The following is a 22,548-nucleotide window of genomic DNA, read 5'->3' as shown; positions in this document are numbered from 1 at the left end:
CACATGCCACCATGGCACCTTGGCAGAGTTCCACGCTTTGCACGGATCTTTCACGTACTCTACCTCGCTTGACTATCTTAGCAACTATGTCAAGCAAGTAGGATACACCAAGTTTCCTATCCTCATTTTTACAGAGTAGAAGCAAACAGAATTTCAAATTGAACTGACTTTCCAAACTCATTCAATGATTGAGTTATGAAGTGAGGTGAGGCGTGCAGTCCCCTACAAAGGGGCATTGTAGCCAATCGGAAGGTGTACAGGCAAAGAAACTGGGCACGTCTGGGATGAAATGCTCAGCCACTTACTCGCTCTCTGACCTCAGGCAAGTAACTTCCCTTCTGAGCTTCTATTTCTCACCTATAAAATGGAATAATGGTGCCTGTCTTGCAGGATTGATGTGGGGATTAAATGATACAGTGCTCCATCTTCTTCAGTTCTTTTATCTTGTTGACGTTGTGTGTTTTTGAGGGCCTCCTTGAAGCCTGTATGGAAAGAGTGGTATATAGACATTCTGAGGACATGGAGAGCATGAAGAGCCTCTGCACAGGGCCTGGCACAGAGCGGATGCTGCGAAACCCAGCTCCTCTCCCACCGTGCCAGCTTATAAGCTCCCAAGAGCTAAGATGCACACGGAGGCTCTCCTCTGAAGAGTCCTGGTTGGCTTATAATCCCACTCATCCAGAAGCTCTTTCCTATAACATTTAGAGTATTGCTGGCATTAAAGAATATGACTTATTAAAAAATCACAATTATTTGCTCAGTAGGTCATTGTGTAAGTAGGCTCAATGACTAATACGTAAATGTAAAAGATCTTGAAAGAGGATTATTGAAATAAAAGAGTCCAGCAACAGGCCTCAAAACAGAGCTTAGCATCTTGGCTAAGAGCAGGAGTGAGCAAACTACTGCCCCAGGGCCAAATCCAGCCCACCACCTGCTTTTTTTTTTTTTTAACATCTTTACTGGAGTATAATTGGTTTACAATGATGTGTTAGTTTCTGCTTTATAACAAAGTGAATCAGCTATACATATACATATATCCCCATATCTCCTCCCTCTTGCATCTCCCTCCCACCCTCCCTATCCCACTCCTCTAGGTGGTCACAAAGCACTGAGCTGATCTCTCTGTGCTATGCGGCTGCTTCCCACTAGCTCTCTATTTTCCATTTGGTAGTGTATATATGTCCATGCCACTTTGTCCCAGCTTACCCTTCCCACTCCCCGTGTCCTCAAGTCCATTCTCTACATCTGCCTCTTTATTCCTGTCCTGCACCTAGGTTCTTCAGAACCTTTTTTTTTAGGTTCCATATATATGTGTTAGCATACGGTATTTGTTTTTCTCTTTCTGACTTACTTCACTCTGTATGACAGACTCTAGGTCCATCCACCTCACTACAAATAACTCAATTTCATTTCTTTTTATGGCTGAGTAATATTCCATTGTATATATGTGCCACACCTTCTTTATCCCTTCATCTGTTGATGGACACTTAGGTTGCTTCCATGTCCTGGGTATTGTAAACAGAGCTGCAATGAACATTGTGGTACATGACTCTTTTATAAAATTTTATTTATTTTTTATTTATTTATATTTGGCTGCGTTGGGTCTTTGTTGCTGCGCGTGGGCTTTCTCTAGTTGCAGCAAGCAGGGGTTACTCTTCATTGCGGTGTGTGGTCTTCTCATTACGGTGGCTTCTCTTGTTGTGGAGCACGGGCTCTAGGCACACGGGCTTCAGTAGTTGTGGCTCATGGGCTCTAGAGTGCAGGCTCAGTAGTTGTGGCACATGGGCTTAGTTGCTCCACGGCATGTGGGATCTTCCCGAACCAGGGCTTGAACCTGTGTCCTCTGTGTTGGCAGGCGGATTCTTAACCACTGCTCCACCAGGGAAGTCCAACTCTTTTTGAATTATGGTTTTCTCAGGGTATATGCCCAGTAGTGGGATTGCTGGGTCGTATGGTAGTTCTATTTGTAGTTTTTTAAGGAACCTCCATACTGTTCTCCATAGTGGCTGTATCAATTTACATTCCCACCAACAGTGTATGAGGGTTCCCTTTTCTCCACACCCTCTCCAGCATTTATTGTTTGTAGATTTTTTGATGATGGCCATTCTGACTGGTGTGAGGTGATACCTCATTGTAGTTTTGATTTGCATTTCCCTAATGATTAGTGATGTTGAGCATTCTTTCATGTGTTTGTTGGCAGTCTGTATATCTTCTTTGGAGAAATGTCTACTTAGGTCGTCTGCCCATTTTTGGATTGGGTTGTTTGCTTTTTTGATATTGAGCTGCATGAGCTACTTGTAAATTTTGGAAATTAATCCTTTGTCAGTTGCTTCATTTGCAAATATTTTCTCCCATTCTGAGGGTTGTCTTTTCGTCTTGTTTATGGTTTCCTTTGCTGTGCAAAAGCTTTTAAGTTTCATTAGGTCCCATTTGTTTATTTTTGTTTTATTTCCATTTCTCTAGGAGGTGGGTCAAAAAGGATCTTGCTGTGATTTATGTCATAGAGTGTTCTGCCTATGTTTTCCTCTAAGAGTTTTATAGTGTCTGGCCTTACATTTAGGTTTTTAATATATTTTGAGTTTATTTTTGTGTATGGTGTTAGGGAGTGTTCTAATTCCATTCTTTTACATGTAGCTGTCCAGTTTTCCCAGCACCACTTATTGAAGAGGCTGTCTTTTCCCCATTATATATTCTTTTTTTTTTTAAAGGTAAATCTATTTTAATTATTTATTTATTTATTTATGGCTGTGTTGGGTCTTTGTTTCTGTGCGAGGGCTTTCTCCAGTTGCGGCAAGTGAGGGCCACTCTTAATCGCCGTGCGCGGGCCTCTCACTATTGCGGCCTCTCTTGTTGCGGAGCACAGGCTCCAGACGCGCAGGCTCAGTAATTGTGGCTCATGGGCCTAGTTGCTCTGAGGCATGTGGAATCTTCCCAGACCAGGGCTCGAACCCGTGTCGCCTGCATTGGCAGATTCTCAACCACTGCACCACCAGGGAAGCCCTCCATTGTATATTCTTGCCTCCTTTATCAAAAATAAGGTGACCATATGTGCATGGGTTTATCTCTGGGCTTTCTATCCTGTTCCACTGATCTATATTTGTGTTTTTGTGCCAGTACCATACTGTCTTGATTACTGTAGCTTTGTAATATAGTCTGAAGTCAGGGAGTCTGATTTCTCCAGCTCCGTTTTTCTTTCTCAAGATTGCTTTGGCTATCCAGAGTCTTTTGTGTTTCCATACAAATTGCAAAATTTTTTGTTCTAGTTCTGTGTAAAATGCCAGTGGTAGTTTGATAGGGATTGCATTGAATCTGTAGATTGCTTTGGGTAGTAGAGTCATTTTCACAATGTTGATTCTTCCAATCCAAGAACATGGTATATCTCTCCATCTGTTTGTATCATCTTTAATTTCTTTTATCAGTGTCTTATAGTTTTCTGCATACAGGTCTTTTGTCTCCTTAAGTAGGTTTATTCCTAGGTATTTTATTCCTTTTGTTGCAATGGTAAATGGGAGTGTTTTCTTAATTTCTCTTTCATATTTTTCATCATTAGTGTATAGGAATGCAAGAGATTTCTGTGCTTTAATTTTGTATCCTGCTACTTTACCAAATTCCTTGATTAGCTCTAGTGGTTTTCTGGTAGCATCTTTAGGATTCTCTATGTATAGTATCATGTCATCTGTAAACAGTGACAGTTTTACTTCTTCTTTTCCAATTTGGATTCCTTTTATTTCTTTTTCTTCTCTGATTGCTGTGGCTAAAACTTCCAAAACTATGTTGAATACTAGTGGTGAGAGTGGACATCCTTGCCTTGTTCCTGATCTTAGAGGAAATGGTTTCAGTTTTTCAACATTGAGAACGATGTTGGCTGCCACCACCTGCTTTTGTTTTAAAGGATTTTTTTCAAATACACAATACAGTAGCCTTTAAAATTTAATTTCATAATTTTAAATTTTATTTATTTTTTTAACTTTTCTTCCAGTTTTATTGAGATATAGTTCTCTCTCTCTCTCTCCCATTTATATACCTATCTCCAGTAAAGTTTTACTGGAACACAGCCACTCCCATTTGTTCACATGGTGACTATAGCTGCTTTCGTTACAACAGCAGGGTTGAGTAGTTGCAATGGAGTCTGTAGGCTTCACAAAGCCAAAAAAATTTACTCTTTGACACTTTACAGTAAAAGTGTGCCAACCCCTGGCTACGAGCTACTACTTCCAGGCTATGTGACCTTACACGAATTATTTATACTCACTATGCCTCAAATTCCTTATCTATAAAATAAGGATAATGATAGTAGTGATTGAACAAGATAATCTATGTAAAATCCTTGCATACGGTGAGTCCTCAGTTAACAATAGCTATCATTATTAATACTTAAACCATTGATTTACAGCAAAGCTCCTTGGGTAAAACACTCATCCAGACTCAGGAACAAAAACCTGTGTGTTTACCCTAGTTTCAAAGGTCCCCCATGCAGATATCAACAGCAGCTAAAATAGTCACCCTTTCTTGGCACAATCATGTTTTCTTAAGATCAGACATTTCAATGCCATTAGCTCAGCTTCCAGGATATTAAAAGCATACTCTACCTTTTCTCCACACTTACTGTGGACATTTGGATCAGTGTCATTGAATATTTTCCAATTGTCTGTGTACCCTATCTGGGAGAGGGGGAATTGAATGAGGCATTTTGTTGGAATTAAACGTCAAGAGTACCAGCTGCTTCCTTCTGAAATTATGAGCTAGATATTCCAAAAGGTGTGAACCACAAATCAAAGTACAAGGGAAGATTTTACATCTAGTTGTTTACTGTTAGAAAATTAAAAAAAAAATTTTTTTTAAAGAAAATCAACCTTGACAAATAGCATTGAAAGCCATTAAGGAAGCTGAAAAAATAGCCGTTCCACTTGTCTCCTAAATATAGTGGGAAATGCTTTCTCAGTGTAAAGAAGAAGTCTTATCCTACAGTTCAATCAGCATATGGAGGTGATTTCCAGGAGAGAAGTGAAAAAAAAAAAAATCCCACAGCTCAACCTTTCAGAAGTATCATAATCATGTGGGGAGAAAATCGTCTCATACCTCTTCCTTATTGTCAATCTTTGCAGATTAAAAGAGCCAAGAAGAGCCATCCCTGTGGTGGGGGGTTGAGGGTGGGTGCAAATCTCCAGCTCAGCTTCTTGCAAGGTGGCTAGGCAGGGCCCTGGGGTGGGTTGGTGGCCTGGGAGGAGGTAAAGGGGTCAGGAGGGTTCTCCAGTCTAGGACTTGTATGTGTGCAAATAGGGCACTGTGGTGCCCTCCCTCTCACCAGGTGCAGCATGACCTCTCCAGGATGCTTTCCTTTGTGGATTACCTGGACCCCAAAGTGGCCACTGCCATGGGCTATGCTTCATCAACTCAGCCTTGGCATAGAGGAGAATTTTCTCCTCACCCTCACACCCCATCACTAGGAGCCTGGGCGGGAGGCGGAAAGGCAGGGATGACTGCAAGTCACAGGGAATCTTCCATCAGAATCCCTCCTTTACCGCCACCCTCATGCCCGCTCGTGCTTCCCTAATTGTGTAGGCTCTGTATCGAGCACCTCCCTAAACTAGTTCTTAACCTTGAATGGCCATGAGAATCAACTACAGAGCTCTTAAAAAACACCAATGCCTTACCTGGAGCCCCACCCCCAGAGATCCTGATGTAATATAGGTCTGGGGAGGGGTCTAGGCATTGCATTGATTTTGGGTGTGTATGTGTGGGGGCGTGTTACATGTTTAAGACTTCCCAAATGAACCTAATGTGTCAGCCTACTATGTGCCAGGCACTCTTCTAGGTGGGTAAAACAGTGAAGAGCATAGGCAAGGTACCTGGTCTCACAAAGCTTATGGTCCAGTGGGGCAAGACAGACAATAAATAAATGAATGGCCAAGATATATTCTAATAGTGCTGCCAGGAAAGTAAAGCTGGGACTGTGAAAGAGAGGTGGAAGATGGGGAGATCTGTAACGTTAGATTACATAACTTTAGATTGACTTAGGTTGTTTTCATACCTTGGCTATTGTGAATTATGCTGCAACAAACATGGGAGTACAGATACCTCTTTGAGATAATAGTTTTGTTTTCTTTGGATATGTACCCAGCAGTGGAACTGCTGAATTGCATGGTAGTTCTACTTTTAATTTCTTAGGGAATCTCCAGGGCTCCATGAGATGACACAGTAGGATTTATCTTCTTGGGAGAGATAATTGGGCATAAGAGTAGGGAAAAAAGTTTCCAGAAAGAAGCTGAATCTAAGTTCAGTCTGGAAGAAGAGGTGGGTCAATAGAAAGAATATTCCTGGATGACCAACCAGTCTAAGTAAGGGCAAAGAGGTAGGAATTAGTTTGCCCCATGTAGAGAATAGTGAAGGCCTGGTCTCAACTGGGGTTGAGAGAATTTTAGAGAAAAGGGGAATTGAGCTGGACCTGCTTATAAAGGACTTTGAAGGTCAGGGAACGATGTTTACATTTGATTTGCTCTGTGTATCAGATGGGGAATGTGTTTAGTTACAAACCACAGAAATCTGAATACATTTTCTTAAGCAAGTAAAGGATTCATTTGCTCAGAAAGCAAGAAGACTAGCACCAAGTGGGTTCAAGAGTTCCACAATGACACTTTCCCTCTTCCCTTCTGCCATAATTTGTGGAAGGCATTGTCATTAACTTTATTGCTTCACGGTTCCAATATGACTGCTCCACCTCCAGCTTCATAACCACATTTCAGGCAGAAAAAAGAGACAGGAAAGGATAAAGTGGGTGGTTTCTGCATTAGGAACGCAAAGGCTTTCTCAGGTATTCCTAACAGTCTTCTGCTTACATCTGTTTTGGCCAGAACTGTGGCACAAGGTACCCTAACTGAAAGAATGTCTGGGAAGGTTAGTGTTTTTGCTGGGCACATTGTCACCACAAGCAAAATCAGGGTTCCATTTCTCAAGGAATGGGGAATGGATATTGGAGCAGCAATTAGCAATCTCTACACACGATGTACAGCATCTCAACACACGATTGTTGTAGGATCCTGAACAGAGAGTTGTCTTAGGAAAAGTGATGAATTTTCAGGGAATTCCCTGGCGGTCCAGTGGTTAGGACTCTGAGCTCCTACTGCAAGGGGCCTTGGTTCAACCCCTGGTCGGGGAACTAAGATCCCGCAAGTGTGCAGTGCAGCCAAAAATATATTGAAAAGTGATGAATTTTCAGAAGATGGAATTGGCATTGGTATTCAAGGGATTTGGAAGGAAGGAGAAGGAAGATCTGGAAGAGTGGATGGAAACTGTTGAAAGTAACCCTGCAGTGATGTGGTGGGCACTTGAACTAGAATACTAGGTATGGGAATGGGAAGAAGGTGAGAAGCTAATAGTCATGTCCAAGGAACGATGAACAGGATTTTGTAAAGACCATCCAAGAATGAATGGTCAAGATGGAAGGTGTGGACAAACTGACTTCTTGATCCTTTTTTCTATGTAGAAAGTTAACATTTGGGGTGGATGAGACAGAACTTATTAGAAAGGAGAAATTGATAAAGAAAAATCCCAGAATCAGAGACATGTTGAAGCAATAACAAGTCCTAGAGTATATTACATTATATATTATTACATATAAAAACAGAATGAAGTCATTTTAAGACTAGAAAATTATTGCGATTTGAAAATGTATCACTTAAAAATGTTGGTAAGTACCAGTCATTGTACAAGTCAGCGAAGACACAGAAAAGTCTGGGAATTAGTCCCGACCGCAAGGGGACCACAGTGTGTTGTGGAGGCAGATGGCTGCAATAGTCCGGGCGGAGGCTACATCAGGAGCGTGGGTACAGACTTGGGGGCTGAGAGGGAGGAGGGACTAATCCCATCTGAGGGCTGGAGCATGCTTTGCGCTTTGACATTTTATGATTCTGCAGTGGCATAAATAGGATCATACTTTTATCCTTAGCTACCTTGAGGCCCGGGGGGAGGACCTGACATTGCCCGCAATCCAACAATCTCATCCTTAGCGTCTTAGTGTTCCCTCTCAGCATTGGGGAAGGAGCCAAGGAAAAACTCAGGGGTGGGTAGAATGGAGAAACTGGATTAGTCATATTTGCAGTGTGATTCTGTAATTACTGTGAATCTTCAAGTCAGACTCATCTTTATCTTAACTTCCAAGGTTGAATGTAGTTTATTTGTGACTTATACACACCTGACTTTCTTCATGCGGTCTTTGTGGGTGCTTGTACTTATTTCCTTGTTGATATAAGCCTGGGTCATAAAGCTGCATGCCCAAAGTATAAAGCAGGGTAAACTCTGCCAGGGGCAGAAAAATGGAGAGTCCAAAGAAATGCTTCAAGAGAATTGTTCAGCATTCAAAAGGAAGGGGATTTCAAGACTAATTTTGTCTGAATGTTTGCTGTTTGAAAGACAATATGCATTTTTATATTTTAAATGCAAGTATTTGAATAGCTAAGGCAGTCAGAGTGTACAAAAATTTAAGTTGAACGGGTATACATTTAAAAGTCTCCTCTCTGCCCAGGGAGCTGTACAACTGAGCAGCACCTTCCTACAGACTCTGATGGGACTGGTCCCTCCTAAAGTGGGTAACCTGGCTGCCAGATAGACTCCCAAGCCTTCCACCCTGAGCCATACAGTCTTGTAATATTACAAGATTCCTGTGTTTCTTGCCAAAAATAGGTTATGGGTACAAGTACATGAGGAGATAAGTCTATATGTTTTGTAAGTATATATATTTTCCAGGAATGATTTTAGTGGGCAGAATCAATAGAAAAATCAACATAAACCAGATCAGTGAGAAGATCTTGAACTAAAAAGTATAAGGGATAAAAAGAAGAGTAATTATTCATCAGAAGGCAGAAAAAGAACAGGAATCCTACCCATGTAAAAATAAAAAGAAAGGGTGAGGTCACAGATCCATCTGCCCATTAGGATGGGTGTTTCCACAAAGCTAATGAGCATTTGCCAGGAGAGCATGGGGCACTTGCAGTTGTTGAGTAAGTGAGAGAAATGGTGCTGGCCTGCCCCCCTGGGATATTGTTTGCTAGAACGTGGGCATGTTGTGCTCTACGGTGACACGTTCCCTGGGAGTTTCAGTGGCATTTGATCACTGTGTCCTTGGGCATTTGCAGAGCCCTCCCACAATCATTCATATTACTTCAGTGTAATAAGACATTCCATCTTCCAGGTCAAAGGAATACAGCACATACTGGCCAAAGATTCTGAGCCAGGATAAAGCAGAGGGGGCCATGTTTTCTGAAAAGCACAACCCTAGTCATTGCTACACCTTCACTAAACCCCTTTCCTCACTGGAGATGTTCTTGGCAGTTTATTGATGTGAAGTTGGCTCAGGATGAATTGGGACAGGCCAAGTAAAGCAGTTATTCCTTCTTTCATGTAACACAAAATTCTGCTTGGGATCACAGAGCAAGAGCAAGCTAGAACGTGGCATTTGTCAAATAAATTCCCAAGTAATGATTAGATCCCAACAATATATAAGGCAATAGGCAAGTTTCTGACTTTCTACCAGATTCTGTTAGAAATATAAGCTACCCACCCACACAGAAAGGTGACTAGCAGCACGGGACCCAGTCAATGAGTGGAACATCAAACAAGTGTGATAGACTTCAGAGAAGTGAGGACTTTTCTTCCAGTTCTGGTGGAATGGAAAGTTTCACCTCTAAGTCTCCATAAAGCCACCAGTCGGTGAGGTTCTTTCCACCTCCTGCCCTGTAGAAACTTGGGACAGTCTGGCTAATATAGTCAGTGAAAGGTATCAGAGAAAGAAGGCAGCTGGCTGCTCAGGTAGACTTCATGGGGTAGCAGCTCCTGGTGGGGCTGCCATGAATCAGGATTTGGTCAGTGGGTTTGGAGATTCATGAGTTCCATTTTGTAAGAGCACTCAGTTAATCAGTCTCAGGGTAAATGATTCATTCATAAGAGTGATCTATGGACCTAACTGTCAATATCAACCTATTAATTGACAAGGGGTAGGAGTATATTTTCTAGTCACCAGAATGATCTTATCCACTAATAGCAGACTACGTTCAAAGGGTGTTGGAGGAATTAAAGATTATTTGCTGAACATCCAAGAAGGGCCAAAGATTAGAAGACCTTGAAGTATAACTTAATGCACAATCCCTGCCTCACAATGTTCTTGTTGAATAGAATACATGCAAAAAAAAAAAAAAAAAAAGCTAGTATCTGCCATATATAAAGTCTCCCCTTTGGATAGAGCAGGAATTTAGATCATCAAATTCTTAAAACCCAGTACCCCTCTTTATATACCATATGCATATTATTGGATGCATTCCAAAGATATGAATTGATTAGAGAGTAGAATCTGGTCACCTTAACTGTTGTTGGATATTTCCCATATATCCTCAATTACTCCTTTTATGATGTACAGAGTAACATTTGTTGTATGCTCCTTTTATATTTTTTAACTTATTTTGAGTTTATATACAGTAAAATTCATTTTTTGAGTTCTATTTGAGTTGTGTAACCACTACCACAATCATGATACAAAAGAGTTTTTTACTCCCCTCCCCACAAAAATATTGCCTTGAGTGACATTTTTAAATAGGTTCCTTCCACAGATGGCTAACCTCATCTATTATGTGTTGATTCTTACTACTTTTGCTTGCCAGACGTCATATTTTCTGGTATTATCTACCAATTCTAAGGCCCACCAGACCATGTATGCAGTCATCCTCAGAGACAGACAAAATGAAGCTTTTGAACATGCAGGTGTTTATTTGCTTGGCTAGGAGTGGGTGTATCAAGTTTACTTGATCTGTGAACATAAAACAACAACAACAAAATTGAGATATATTCTAAGGACATTACTCTAAAGAAATTAGGAGAAAAATTCTAACATTCCAGTTGGAGCTCCATCCCCAAGAGATATATTAGCTCTGAGAGATGGGAGAGAGAACTGCTAAGTCATATCTCCAATTCATTTCCTTCCTTTAAATGGGTCACGAGGGCAGTGATAACCCCAACATGCTAGCAACTGTTCCAGGGCTCAAGTAATTATATTTATCCCTGCTTTTCAGAAACTAGACCTAGGCATTAAGCACTTTCCTAAATGAAACCCATATCCATTTAACCTATGCAAGTTAGTAGCTGAATTTCTTGTTGCTGTCTTAATAAGGGCTCTTTACAAAATATATCTATATCTACATGTAAATGGTATATATGCATGCTCATTATGGACAATTTAAACAATGGAAAACTAAACTTGACTTTATGTTATGTCTTGGTGGTATTTAGGAACTTAAAAAAAATATGTGAGTTCAATTGACTGTTTCACATGTGAACAGGTCTCATCACCAAGTAATATTTTCTGACCAACCTAGAAAACTCAGCTCATGCCATGGCTGACAGATCACATTTTATAACAAAACGCAAGGAATTCAGGTTTATAAATTAAACAGGGGCCACAGGGGCATCCAGTAGGGCTCTGCGATCTGGCTACCAGGCTTCTGGTTCCCTCTTCTTGACTCTACCTCTAACCCAGGGAGTGACAAGGCAGACCATTTATCTCTTTAGAACATATTTCTCTACCTGCCAGATGCATATGGAGATCCTTCTATTCCTGCCAATATCAGGAATGCGAGACTGAATCATTACTTGCCAAACACCTGCAGATGAAGAACTCAACAGTACAACTACATACATATTAAAACAATTATGTTGAATCATTAGAATGTTTAATTCTACGACTCAAAGTCTCTTTCTGTTGTCACAAATTCAGAAAGAACCAGGTGATCCAATAAAATCCCACTTTGGAGGAGCCTTATAACAGGATCCCTTTGTATGAACAGAGAGACGTTGGCAGTTAGTCCATACATTTCCCATTCTGTCCTTCTGTTATCCTCCCACAACTCTCCACCCTTCGCTGCTCTCAGCACTGCTTCTTATTCTTAAACTTCTCCTCCACTTGCACCTCCTCACTGCTTCCGTCTTTGTTGAGGGCAGAGCTCCAGGGCTGACCACGTAAGTAAAGTGCTATTCTCTCAAAGTAAAAGGCAAGTCAGTGTCTCCAGTAGTAAAATGTAATGTTTTCCAATGAAACACTGGAAACCTTCAAGGAATAAAGAATGTGAGAGAATATATTCTTTCATGAATTTCAGAATGAATAGAAATCAGTGTTGTAGAGTGGGGATAAAGAGATCTGCCCCTGGGATGCTGACTCACAGTGACTCTTCTAATAGCATTTACTGGACTGACCTCCGATTCCAATGAGAACCACAAAATACCAGTAATTTTATCTGGGGAATATTTATATTTTGGTGCAGTAGGTGAATTCCCAATTAAAGGGCATTATTAGAAGAATTTTTTCCCCAAACTAAAAGTAGTTTCATCTTGGTTAAGCCTTGCATTGCTAATTGGTATTTATGGTTCAAAGAGATTTTGTTTTTGTTTTTAAAATCCATTCATTCCCCATTTCCTCATAACTAACTCTTATGGATAATACCTGTTACAGAAGACATCCTGAGTCCCATTTTCCCCTAACACGGATCAACCCAATATTCTCCTCCTCAACCCATTTGCTTCCTGACTTACAGCCTATCGGGTTTGGCGATTGAGTATATATGGAAGAAAGCCAGGAACCTTAGAGCATTGTCTGACTCTGGCAATGAAGATGCGTGATTATTCGGAGGCCTCTCCCTCTCCACCCCACGATAGTACAAAGGGTAGATGCTACCAGCTTCCCAAACATTTCCTTGGGGTGGAAGAGTGCGGGGTGACCACGGGTACTCCTGGTTTATGTTTCCCAGTTTCAGTCCAGGGGTCTTTCTTTCTATCTGCTGCCTATTGGACTTTTCAGGCACCTGTTTTCTGACTGAGGTGCAGAATCTTGTACCCTAGCATTAGTATAGCCAGGATTTAGGGCTTACCCTAAACCTGGGGGTCAATTCAGAGAGTGGTATCCTTGGGAACGGAGCCAAGCAAGGGCACACACAAGGCGCGTAAATCAGGTTCTTCCCACAATAACTACCCGAGAATTTATGAGTGTGCTCATGATCTGATTAGGGATGTCCCCCAAAAGTCACCTGCCGTCTAGATAATGTAAGATAAAATTAAACATTTAAAGTTCCATATGGAGACTTTCAAAACAAGAACCATTCATTCCTTCTCTCATCCCATAGCAGTTTATTGAGCATCTACTTTGCATCAGGCATCATGCTGGGGACTGGAAACCCAGCAGTGAATCAAACAGACCCAGTCTCTGCCCTCACAGTCCCACAGGCATTGCAAGAGCTGGTTTGCCAGTGTTGACCCAGCACTGTCCCCGTGTCTGAGGCTTTGGGTTTGACAAACAGGTCCTCTTGTCTCTGGGAAGGTGACCTCTGATATTAAAATAGGGACAATTCCTCAGCTTCCCAACGACTGGCTAAAATAGCTCATGAGACCACCCAGACCCCTTCGTCCCCACCCAATCCCCAATCCCTTTTGTAACCAAAGTCATCTGTTACTAATGCAGGCTTGAAGATATGTCCGTAAGAGGAAAGAGCCATAGCGAAGGGATGGGGGAGTATTCTTATACTAGAAGGTTGATCTCCACACTGAATAAATAAACTCATCCTGGCTTTACCCATTGGCCTTTTCTAGTGTGGTTCACATTCACTGCTGAGATAAGACCAGCTCGGGGTAAATGGGTAAAGCCTTGGTTTTGAGGAGGCCCAGATGCCAGTCACTGTCGACCAAGAGCTTCAGCTTGGAAAACAGAGATGAGGTCAGTCAGCTTCAATCCACTGATCATCACCCCAACCCTCCTCTCGTGTCTATTCTTTCTTACCACTCAAGAGTACTACCACATTGTCCAGTGTTAATAAGCTTTCACGTACACATTCTATTTTAAGTCTCCAACAATCCCATGGGGATATCCCAACCCCTATTTCATGGATGAGAAAATCAAACCTCCAAATTAATTTGCTCATTTTCCCACAGCTGCTAACACAAAGCCAGCGTTCAAGCCCAGATCCTCAGGCTCCAAACCAACGCTCTTTGCACTCTCCCATAGCTGTCTCCTTTGACAATTTCAGTTCTTTATTTTTGCACATTATTTCAGCACATCCTGGTGGGGAATGGTCTTCTAACCTGCTGGTTTTCTGGGAGCAGCCACAGATTACTGGCCAGGGGAGGGGTTGCGGTTCCCCCACCCCCTACGCTGCCCCCAGCACTCTCTTGCCTCCTACATAGGAATCCCACATCTGTCATGGATGCCTGCGGAGCTATTTTTAGAGACAGAGGGGAGCGTGGGGTGGCACACATTCAGGTTTTCTAGGAATCTGTTAATATTTTTGTAGAGGCCGTTCAGAGTTTTAAGTTGACTGATAAATGACCTCCAGAGGAAGACATCCTTTCCCTGCTCTTCCCTTCAACACTCCCCATCCCTGATATGGATTTGTTTTGGGGGTATAATTCTTTTACCCACCCCCCAGGGCTCTCCTTGGCACCCTGGACTCAAAAGACAGGGATATTAATAACTAGCGGCAGCTACAGCTGACTTATGTCTCAAGAAGGTCAGGAGGAAGCAGATCTAGTTCTCCTTGACCTCTGTAGGGATTGGCAGTGCTCCTTCAGATCTTTATGCGAAAGGGGCTGCTGTTTTACAGGTCTGGGAAAATGTCCATGGATGGATCTCAATGCTTTCTGAAACCTCCTGAGTTACTGATTTTATTCTAGAGCAGGCAGACTACTATTTTAGAGGTGGGGTACGTATATGCACAAGTCAGAAACTGGGTAAACATTTTTACCATATTAAAATAGGGAGGAAATTAAAATGTACATATGTAAAATCTCTGGATTTGGGAGACATAATTCTGCCGTTTATGTTAAAAATCACATCAGCTCTGTTCAACAATGTTTCTTTGCTTTACTAGGTCAATGGTGACAAAATAAAAATGTAAACACTGAAAATAAATATGCTTTTGAACTTAACATTATATTAGAAGTGTCACTCCTAATACATTAAAATGAGTGAATTAGTAGACTATGTCACAACTAAAAACAAAAATATTAAACAAAGACCATAATAATGTGTACAAACCAAAATAATTTCAGTTTCAAAATTAGTGATAACACTCCTTTCCAAGTAAGTAACTTTCTGGTATGATACAGCACATGGTATAAAGGTACCAGACAGCATTAGCCGTGCACTTTGAAATAGCTTTTTAACAATAAAATACACAAAAAACTCAATAAGTTATGGCCCATGTTCTGATATGTGTCTATTTTACCAATTCTCCAATCAAGCTCTCTAATATGACGTAGGAACCATTGCCATTTTTAACCAGATAAGAATAAAGCAAAACCTGTTTGCATTTGGATGGGCTCTGCTGTGGATTGCCCTAGTCACTGCAGCCTGGAACATTTCTCTCCAGTCTGAGCAGCCTTTTTGCAAATAGGATCTCCTATACAACCAACTGTGGCCAAAATGAAATTCCAGAGAAAGGAGCTGCCACTTTTTCCCCTCTATTTCAATAGGACATATTAGCTTTGTCTGAAAGCCAATTATTTTTATAGATGCAACAAATTCATGGACCAGGGCCACCCCCTCGTTAGCTGTGTGTGAATCCAGGGCTCCGGACCTGATGAATTAGGCAAGAGATGATCTAGGAAATGATCCAAGAGCCTCTGTCCTCTCTGTCCTTGTCCTGGTCCTTTCATAGCAGCTGCACTACTCCCCTCATTTTGATGGCGTCCCCACACCCCTCCTGGACTCACAAAGCTAGACACTGCATTCTTGTACTGCTCTCATCCCTTACTACAAGTACGTGGTCCTTGAGGCAGCAGTGATAGAAGACCTAGCATTTCAGTAAGAATTTTAGGAAGAAGGAAAAAAAGGATGCGGCACAGGCTGGACAGTCAAACTCCCCCTCTTAATTACTAAGCCCCAAACCCACAGAAAGAAGACAAGTCAGGGCTATCTTCCCACTCACAGAAACACAAAGCAAAGACTAATTGACATTATGCTTTAGTTCTCTAACACTTTCACATAACAGTTTTAAAGAATGTCCAAATATTCATATAATAAGGGCACATATTTTTTCCCTCAGTCGGATTTCTGTGTTTGAATTGGTAATCCAACAAAAAAAGACCCATTTCTGTTCTAATTGTGCTGTGGTTCTCAAACCTCTCATAAAGACACACATGCTATTTGGGAATATCCAGGTACTTGTAAAAACTGCATTTGCCTCACCAGGGACTACAGAAAATCACTGGTCCTCTCACCCCTGGAACCCTCACCCTGCACTGCTCAGCATGTAGTCATTCCCGGGGCCAGAGACCTGAGTTAGTCCAGAACCTATCCCAGCCCTGTCTTCAGTGGCCTGAGGCCAGACCTGACACCTGACCAGGCTGAGTGGTTCTGTGGGAGCCTCTGCTGAGCAAAGGGGACCAATCCCATTCAAGCTCAGAGGATCTAGGTAGAAAGGGCCTTCACTGGAAATGTGAAGTCAGCCACTTGGCTCTTTCCACTTGTATCCAAGTGAGGAGGATAGAAAACTGGCAAGGAGATGTGTGAAAGGAAGCATGGCCCCTGGTTTAGATTCTGGCCCTACGGGCTCTCCTAGATATACCTGATGCTGTCACCAGGACACAGTAACTGGTTCAGCAGGGAAATGACAGGCACCACAGGAGTCACCAACACCAAAGGCCAAGCTTTATTCTGAATGACACCTACGTGAAGGAAGAGACACAAGTGCAGTTTTAGAGACGCACGATCTTGGATTTTTTTCCCTGAAGTTGCTTCAGGTGGAGGATTAGAATGCATAAATTGCCAGGATGACTCTGTAACATTGGATTATATGCTTTTCTTAATCACATTGATCTCATCTGCTCGATATACCCCAGCAGCACACTTTGCTGGGGGTGGATACTCAGAAAGTCTGAGATCTGAGTTAAGCAGTAAAGTCCCTTCTCCTGTGTGGCCTTCAATATCCCCATCCTCCAGCAGCAAAGGCCCCTAGACAGGCAGAGGCAGTGGAAATCAATTCACTTAGAGAAGAACTGACCCTAAAAGACATTTAAAGCGCCATTTGGCAGATGCAATTCCATCTCAGGCTGAAAAGTCTCAGAAGAATGTGTCCCAGTTCTGACTCCTGTTCTGAGTAGCTGTGGGACTCAAGCACGTTGCTTCATCTCTCTGGGCCTTGGTACCCTCATCTCAGATGGGGACAATGGCCAGATGAGGTCTCGGGTTTCCTCCCAATCCAGCCCACTCTCATACCTCCCCTCCTCCACCCCCAGCTATGGTTTTGTGGCTGTGATTTACACTGGAGCCCTAGGGTCCCACTCCAGGAGGCCAGTGCTTTCCACATTAGTAACCGGGTTTGCAAGGGGGAAAATATGATATTTTAAACAGCCTTAGGATAAATGGGGAGCGGTATTAAACAAACATTACTCTTCATAAATTAGTACTGACATCTAGCCACAACTCTTCATGGAAAAAGGGATTTTTTTTTTTTTTTTTTTAACGATAAGTTTCTTTCTCTTTAAAGGAAAATTGCCAAGGATGCAGAAGGAAATGAAGATGGTCAAAGACGAGGATGTGCATTTCAGTTTGGGTGCGAAGAGGGCCCCCTCCTTCCCCCACGGCCTGCAGCCAGTGGTTTCCCGAGGAAGAGCTCCTCCAAGACACCCCTTCCCGGAAGCTCTCCGGGGGCCGTTTTCCCAGTTCCGGTATGAGCCTCCTCCAGGAGACCTAGACGGATTCCCGGGGGTCTTTGAAGGAGGAGGGTCTCGCAAACGGAAGAGCATGCCCACCAAGATGCCCTATAACCACCCCTCGGAAGAAGCCGCTCTTGCCCTGCACCCGGAGGAGAGCAAGAACCCCGGGCCCCCGGAACTCCGCCTGCTCTTGCCGCCGCCGCCGCCGCCGCCGCCGCCGCCGCCACGGCCCAAGTACGACTCTCGGATGATCGACCTTTGCAACGTGGGCTTTCAGTTCTACCGCAGCCTGGAGCACCTGGGGGGCAAGGCCGTCAAGCAGGAGCCCGTGAAGCCCAGCGCCACGTGGCCCGCGCCCACGCCCCCTCCGTTCCTGCCCACGCCCTACCCCTATTACCCCAAAGTGCCCCCGGGCCTGCTGTTCCCCTTCTTCGTGCCCTCGGCCTCGCCCTTCCCCTTCAGCCGGCACACCTTCCTGCCCAAGCGGCCCCCGGAGCCGCTGCTGCCCCGCAAAGCCGAGCCGCGGGAGAGCGAGGAGACCAAGCAGAAGGTGGAGAGGGTGGACGTGAACGTGCAGATCGACGACAGCTACTACGTGGACGTGGGCGGCGCGCAGAAGCGCTGGCAGTGCCCCACCTGCGAGAAGTCCTACACCTCCAAGTACAACCTGGTGACCCACATCCTGGGCCACAGCGGCATCAAGCCGCACGCGTGCAGCCGCTGCGGGAAGCTCTTCAAGCAGCTCAGCCACCTGCACACCCACATGCTGACCCACCAGGGCACGCGGCCCCACAAATGCCAGGTGTGCCACAAGGCCTTCACCCAGACCAGCCACCTGAAGCGCCACATGATGCAGCACAGCGAGGTGAAGCCGCACAACTGCCGCGTGTGCGGCCGGGGCTTCGCCTACCCCAGCGAGCTCAAGGCCCACGAGGCCAAGCACGCCAGCGGGCGGGAGAACATCTGCGTGGAGTGCGGCCTCGACTTCCCCACCCTGGCCCAGCTGAAGAGGCACCTCACCACGCACCGGGGCCCCATCCAGTACAGCTGCTCCGAATGCGACAAGACCTTCCAGTACCCGAGTCAGCTGCAGAACCACATGATGAAGCACAAGGACATCCGGCCCTACATCTGCTCCGAGTGCGGCATGGAGTTCGTGCAGCCCCACCACCTCAAGCAGCACTCCCTCACGCACAAGGTACTGCGGGGCCCCAGGGGAGAGGAGCGAGTCCGGGGCTGAGGGCCCAGGAGAGCTGCGCCGCTCCCCACCCCTGACACGTGTAACCCTGGGCAGGAGGCGTCCCTTACCTGAGCCCAGACGTTCTTCTTCCTCACCTTGAAATGGGGGAGAGTGAGGAGACTAACCATCAAGCCCTTTCCCATCTCGACTTCTGGAGTCTCAGGCGGCCCTAGAAAAAAAGAATGCAGTTTGGAGAGGAGGGTGCGGAAGGATGAAGGAAGCAGCTGCCGCTTGGGCTGTTGCTTCTTTGCCTCCCAGAATCCCTAAAATTTTATTTCTGGAAACTTCATCTGGGGTGCTAGCATGAGGGTGCATCAGTCCCTATCTACCCAAGACCAGCTTTGTGCCTGGGATACACTAATCGGAGCCTTCTAGAAAACTCTAGAAAATTCTCTTGGTCTTTTTTCTGCTAAAGCTGTGGCTACCTTTTGCTTTATTTTCTCCCTCAACTGCTTCATTTGCAGGTGGCTTTGAGGGCAGCAGACCTGGCCTGGGTCTGGCCGGGTCTGTGCTTCCCCCATTGAGCTTCTGCCTAGTTGGTGGCAGTGCTCTATGGTTTGCATTATAGGAGGCATGAGAGAGCATTCTTGTCTGTTGGGTTTGGTTTTACCTTCCCCAGCCGCAGGTCTTCAAGGAGAAATATAGGCCCACATGTCTAAGTTCAGCCTAGTTTGCAAACAAAGCCCTGGAGTCATTCAGGACGAACTAAAACAAGGCCCCAGTGCATTCCTGAAATCTTACCCAGCTAAGCTAACTTGGGTCTGCTTTGAGCTTCCAAGAGGGGAAGTTTGCCCCACTGACCTCTACTCTCACACCCTTGACCTCAAGTGGTTTTCTTGGCAGAAGAGACTTCTAGCAAGCCAGAGTTTCTAAAACATTCTTTCATTCTGAAAGGTCAGTGGAGGACTTTGCTCAGCCAAGATAATATTTCTGCTCTGGCATTGTGGGTTTCATTTGATAGGTTAGGACCAAATATGGGCAAAATGCGTGACTGCCTTGTGGGCTCTGCACAAACAGCTGCCCTGCAAAAGGCACCTGAGATGCATCCAGAGGGGAGGTGCCCGCCTAGTGCAGGAGCCGTCAACAAAGAGCCTGAACTGAGAGTCAGCCAGCAGGGGGGCCATGTGCTAATTTCAGGGACTCCTACATGTGTGGAAAAGGAATCAGAGATGCATTTTAGAACAGATAAAAATTCTGTAAGATGGTAGAAAATGAACTCAAAATGGAGAAAACAGCCTGGTATCTGAAATAGGTCTTGTTTGAATTAGGAAGCAAAATGCATTTTAATTAAAGGAGTCAGCAAACAGTGAGAGGTAGCATTTACTGAGCACTTGCTAAGTGCCAGGTACTCTACTTCTCATTTAATCCTCTTCAACAACTGTAAGAGCTACCTATGGGTATCGTTACTCCAGATTTGCAGATGAAGACACCAAGCCATGGGGAAGTCACCCAGCATCTCTGTCTCTAGCACCTGAGCTCTTGAACACAACTATCAAGACTACTCCCTCCTTCCCTTCACCCAGCAGCTCCGCAGGTCCCCTCTCTGAGAGTTCATTGATCTTATTAAAGACACAGCAGCTCCCTTTGTTCCTAAAGCTGTGTCCAGTCTCTCATTTACTTGAGGTCTAGGCCAGCCCACATGTGAATTTTACTTTGTTCACAGAATTCTTTTTAGAGAATTCCAAAAACAGTGATAAGTGGGTACTAACTAGATCATAACCAAGTATAGGGACAATCTTGAGAAGAAAGATACCGAAGTAAATTTTAAACCCATCAAGAAAATAGTTTTTATTAATTTAATACTTTTTAACTCACTGTTTGAATATGCAACACATTTCAAAAATTCATCTTCTTAGGAGGACATTAAAATTTAGATCTCTTCATTAGCATAAATCCATACTCATCTGCAATCATCTAGACTAGACAGTATTCCAGTTAGAAAGAGCCCCCGGGGTCTCATGTCCCAGCACTTCAACTTGAGATGAGGAAGCCTTCACCAGGAAAGGCTGCGGGACTCATTTAAGGTTATGTAGCCAGTAAACAGCTGGGCAGAGACCCAAACTCACCCTTTAGTGCCATGGGCTCACCTAAACTGAGGAGTGGTACTCTCTTACCATGTCCCAAATTAAAGAAATGAAAATATAGGCAGAGGGAACCTTGGAACCCCTCCTGCCTTAGGTCACTATGAATATCAGGCCATATGGGTTTTATAAGATACAGTTGTTAGCCAAATGACTTGTTCTAAACCTGTAATAACCTTAGTTTTAATACCATGGTTCTGGGTCCTTCCAAAAAGTCATTCTGGCTCAAGATTTCTTGTAACAGCCGTTTCAGAGAAACACTGGTTAGTCAGGATTAGGTAATGCTCTACTCACGCCGTGAGTCCCTAGAAATGCTTTCAGTTGAGGGCATTGATGCTTAAGTATTAAAACACTTCACAAACAGCAAGGGAACTAGAAAATCTTCTTCTTTCCCGTTTTCTAATTCAGAAAGCTGTCCTCTGCCAAATTGCTCTGTCGGACAGAAGCCGGCTTGGAGGAAGCTCCATAGCCAAATCACATAGAGGCCACTGTGGCCCGTGGGAGCCCAGGGGACCATCTCAAGTGGCGATTATCGAGTTGTAATTTTTTGAAGTGTGGATGTGAGTTGTTCTTCTTGGATTTTCAAGTCCATTAATGAGAACTCAAGAGAACATTGGTTTTCATATGGGAAATGATATTATCAGTTTAGGGGGCTTTGTTTTTTCATTATCATGAAAGCCGGATTAGACTCATTTCACATACCATTCATTCCATGGTGCTCTTACCAAAATCTTATTAATCCCTGAGAACTGTTACCGTAGAATTAACCCCAGCAGCAGCAGGAACAACAAAAGCAGTAGCTTTCTCTTCCTCTAACAGTCTGGCTAGTTTATGGTTTTTAGAAGAAAAAAAGGATTACGTAATCAACACTTTTCAAGAAAATAGTAGTTTAAGAAGGCTACAGCCACACCATTTGGAACTCAACATCTTTCACCAAATCCTTTGTGGATTTATGTGGCAGAGAGAAAAGCAAAGACCGCTGTCCTGATGAAAGTCTGTTACCTGCTAACCACGGTTCTTTCGCCTCTTGCCCCCTTCCAGGGCGTGAAGGAGCACAAGTGCGGGATCTGCGGGCGGGAGTTCACGCTGCTGGCCAACATGAAGAGACACGTGCTGATCCACACCAACATCCGCGCCTACCAGTGTCACCTGTGCTACAAGAGCTTTGTGCAGAAACAGACCCTTAAGGCGCACATGATCGTCCACTCGGACGTGAAGCCCTTCAAATGCAAGGTGGGCGGCTGCCCGGGAGGAGCGTGGAGAGGGAGGGCTCAGAGGGCTGTGCAAATGCGCAGGAAGAATCTCCAGGGAACCTTCTACTCAGTCTCATCAGAGGAACCTCTGCGGCTCAGAGTAGGTCTGCGGCCAAGCCCAGGCCTGTCTGCTGCTCTGTGCCTCTCTCCGCCGCAGCTGTGCTCAGCTGAGCCCTAGGAGCTGCCCTGTGGGTCTCGCGGCGGAATCAGTGCACAGGGCGTGGAGACAGCCAGTACAGGGAACGCTGAGGGTGGAAGGCCCATTTGGCGAATGAGGTCGTTAAAGGATGAA

General features: G+C 44.2%; 1 protein-coding gene across 2 annotated transcripts in view; it reads left to right on the top strand.

Annotated features, from left to right (window-relative positions):
- Positions 1 to 22,548, top strand: part of ZNF366 (zinc finger protein 366) — a 67,234-nt gene that overhangs the window by 27,677 nt on the left and 17,009 nt on the right. The window contains exons 2-3 of one of the 2 annotated variants that reach the window (XM_036849364.1): positions 17,514 to 18,880; positions 22,045 to 22,236. In XM_036849364.1, the coding sequence (XP_036705259.1) occupies positions 17,528 to 18,880; positions 22,045 to 22,236 (1,545 nt within the window). In that variant the 5' untranslated portion in view covers positions 17,514 to 17,527. The remainder of the gene's footprint in view (positions 1 to 17,513; positions 18,881 to 22,044; positions 22,237 to 22,548) is intronic. The other variant, XM_036849366.1, reaches the window with a different exon arrangement.

This window comes from Balaenoptera musculus, chromosome 3, assembly GCF_009873245.2.
Source record: "Balaenoptera musculus isolate JJ_BM4_2016_0621 chromosome 3, mBalMus1.pri.v3, whole genome shotgun sequence".
Taxonomy (NCBI): Eukaryota; Metazoa; Chordata; class Mammalia; order Artiodactyla; family Balaenopteridae; genus Balaenoptera; species Balaenoptera musculus.
This window is presented reverse-complemented; position numbering and strand designations above follow the sequence as displayed.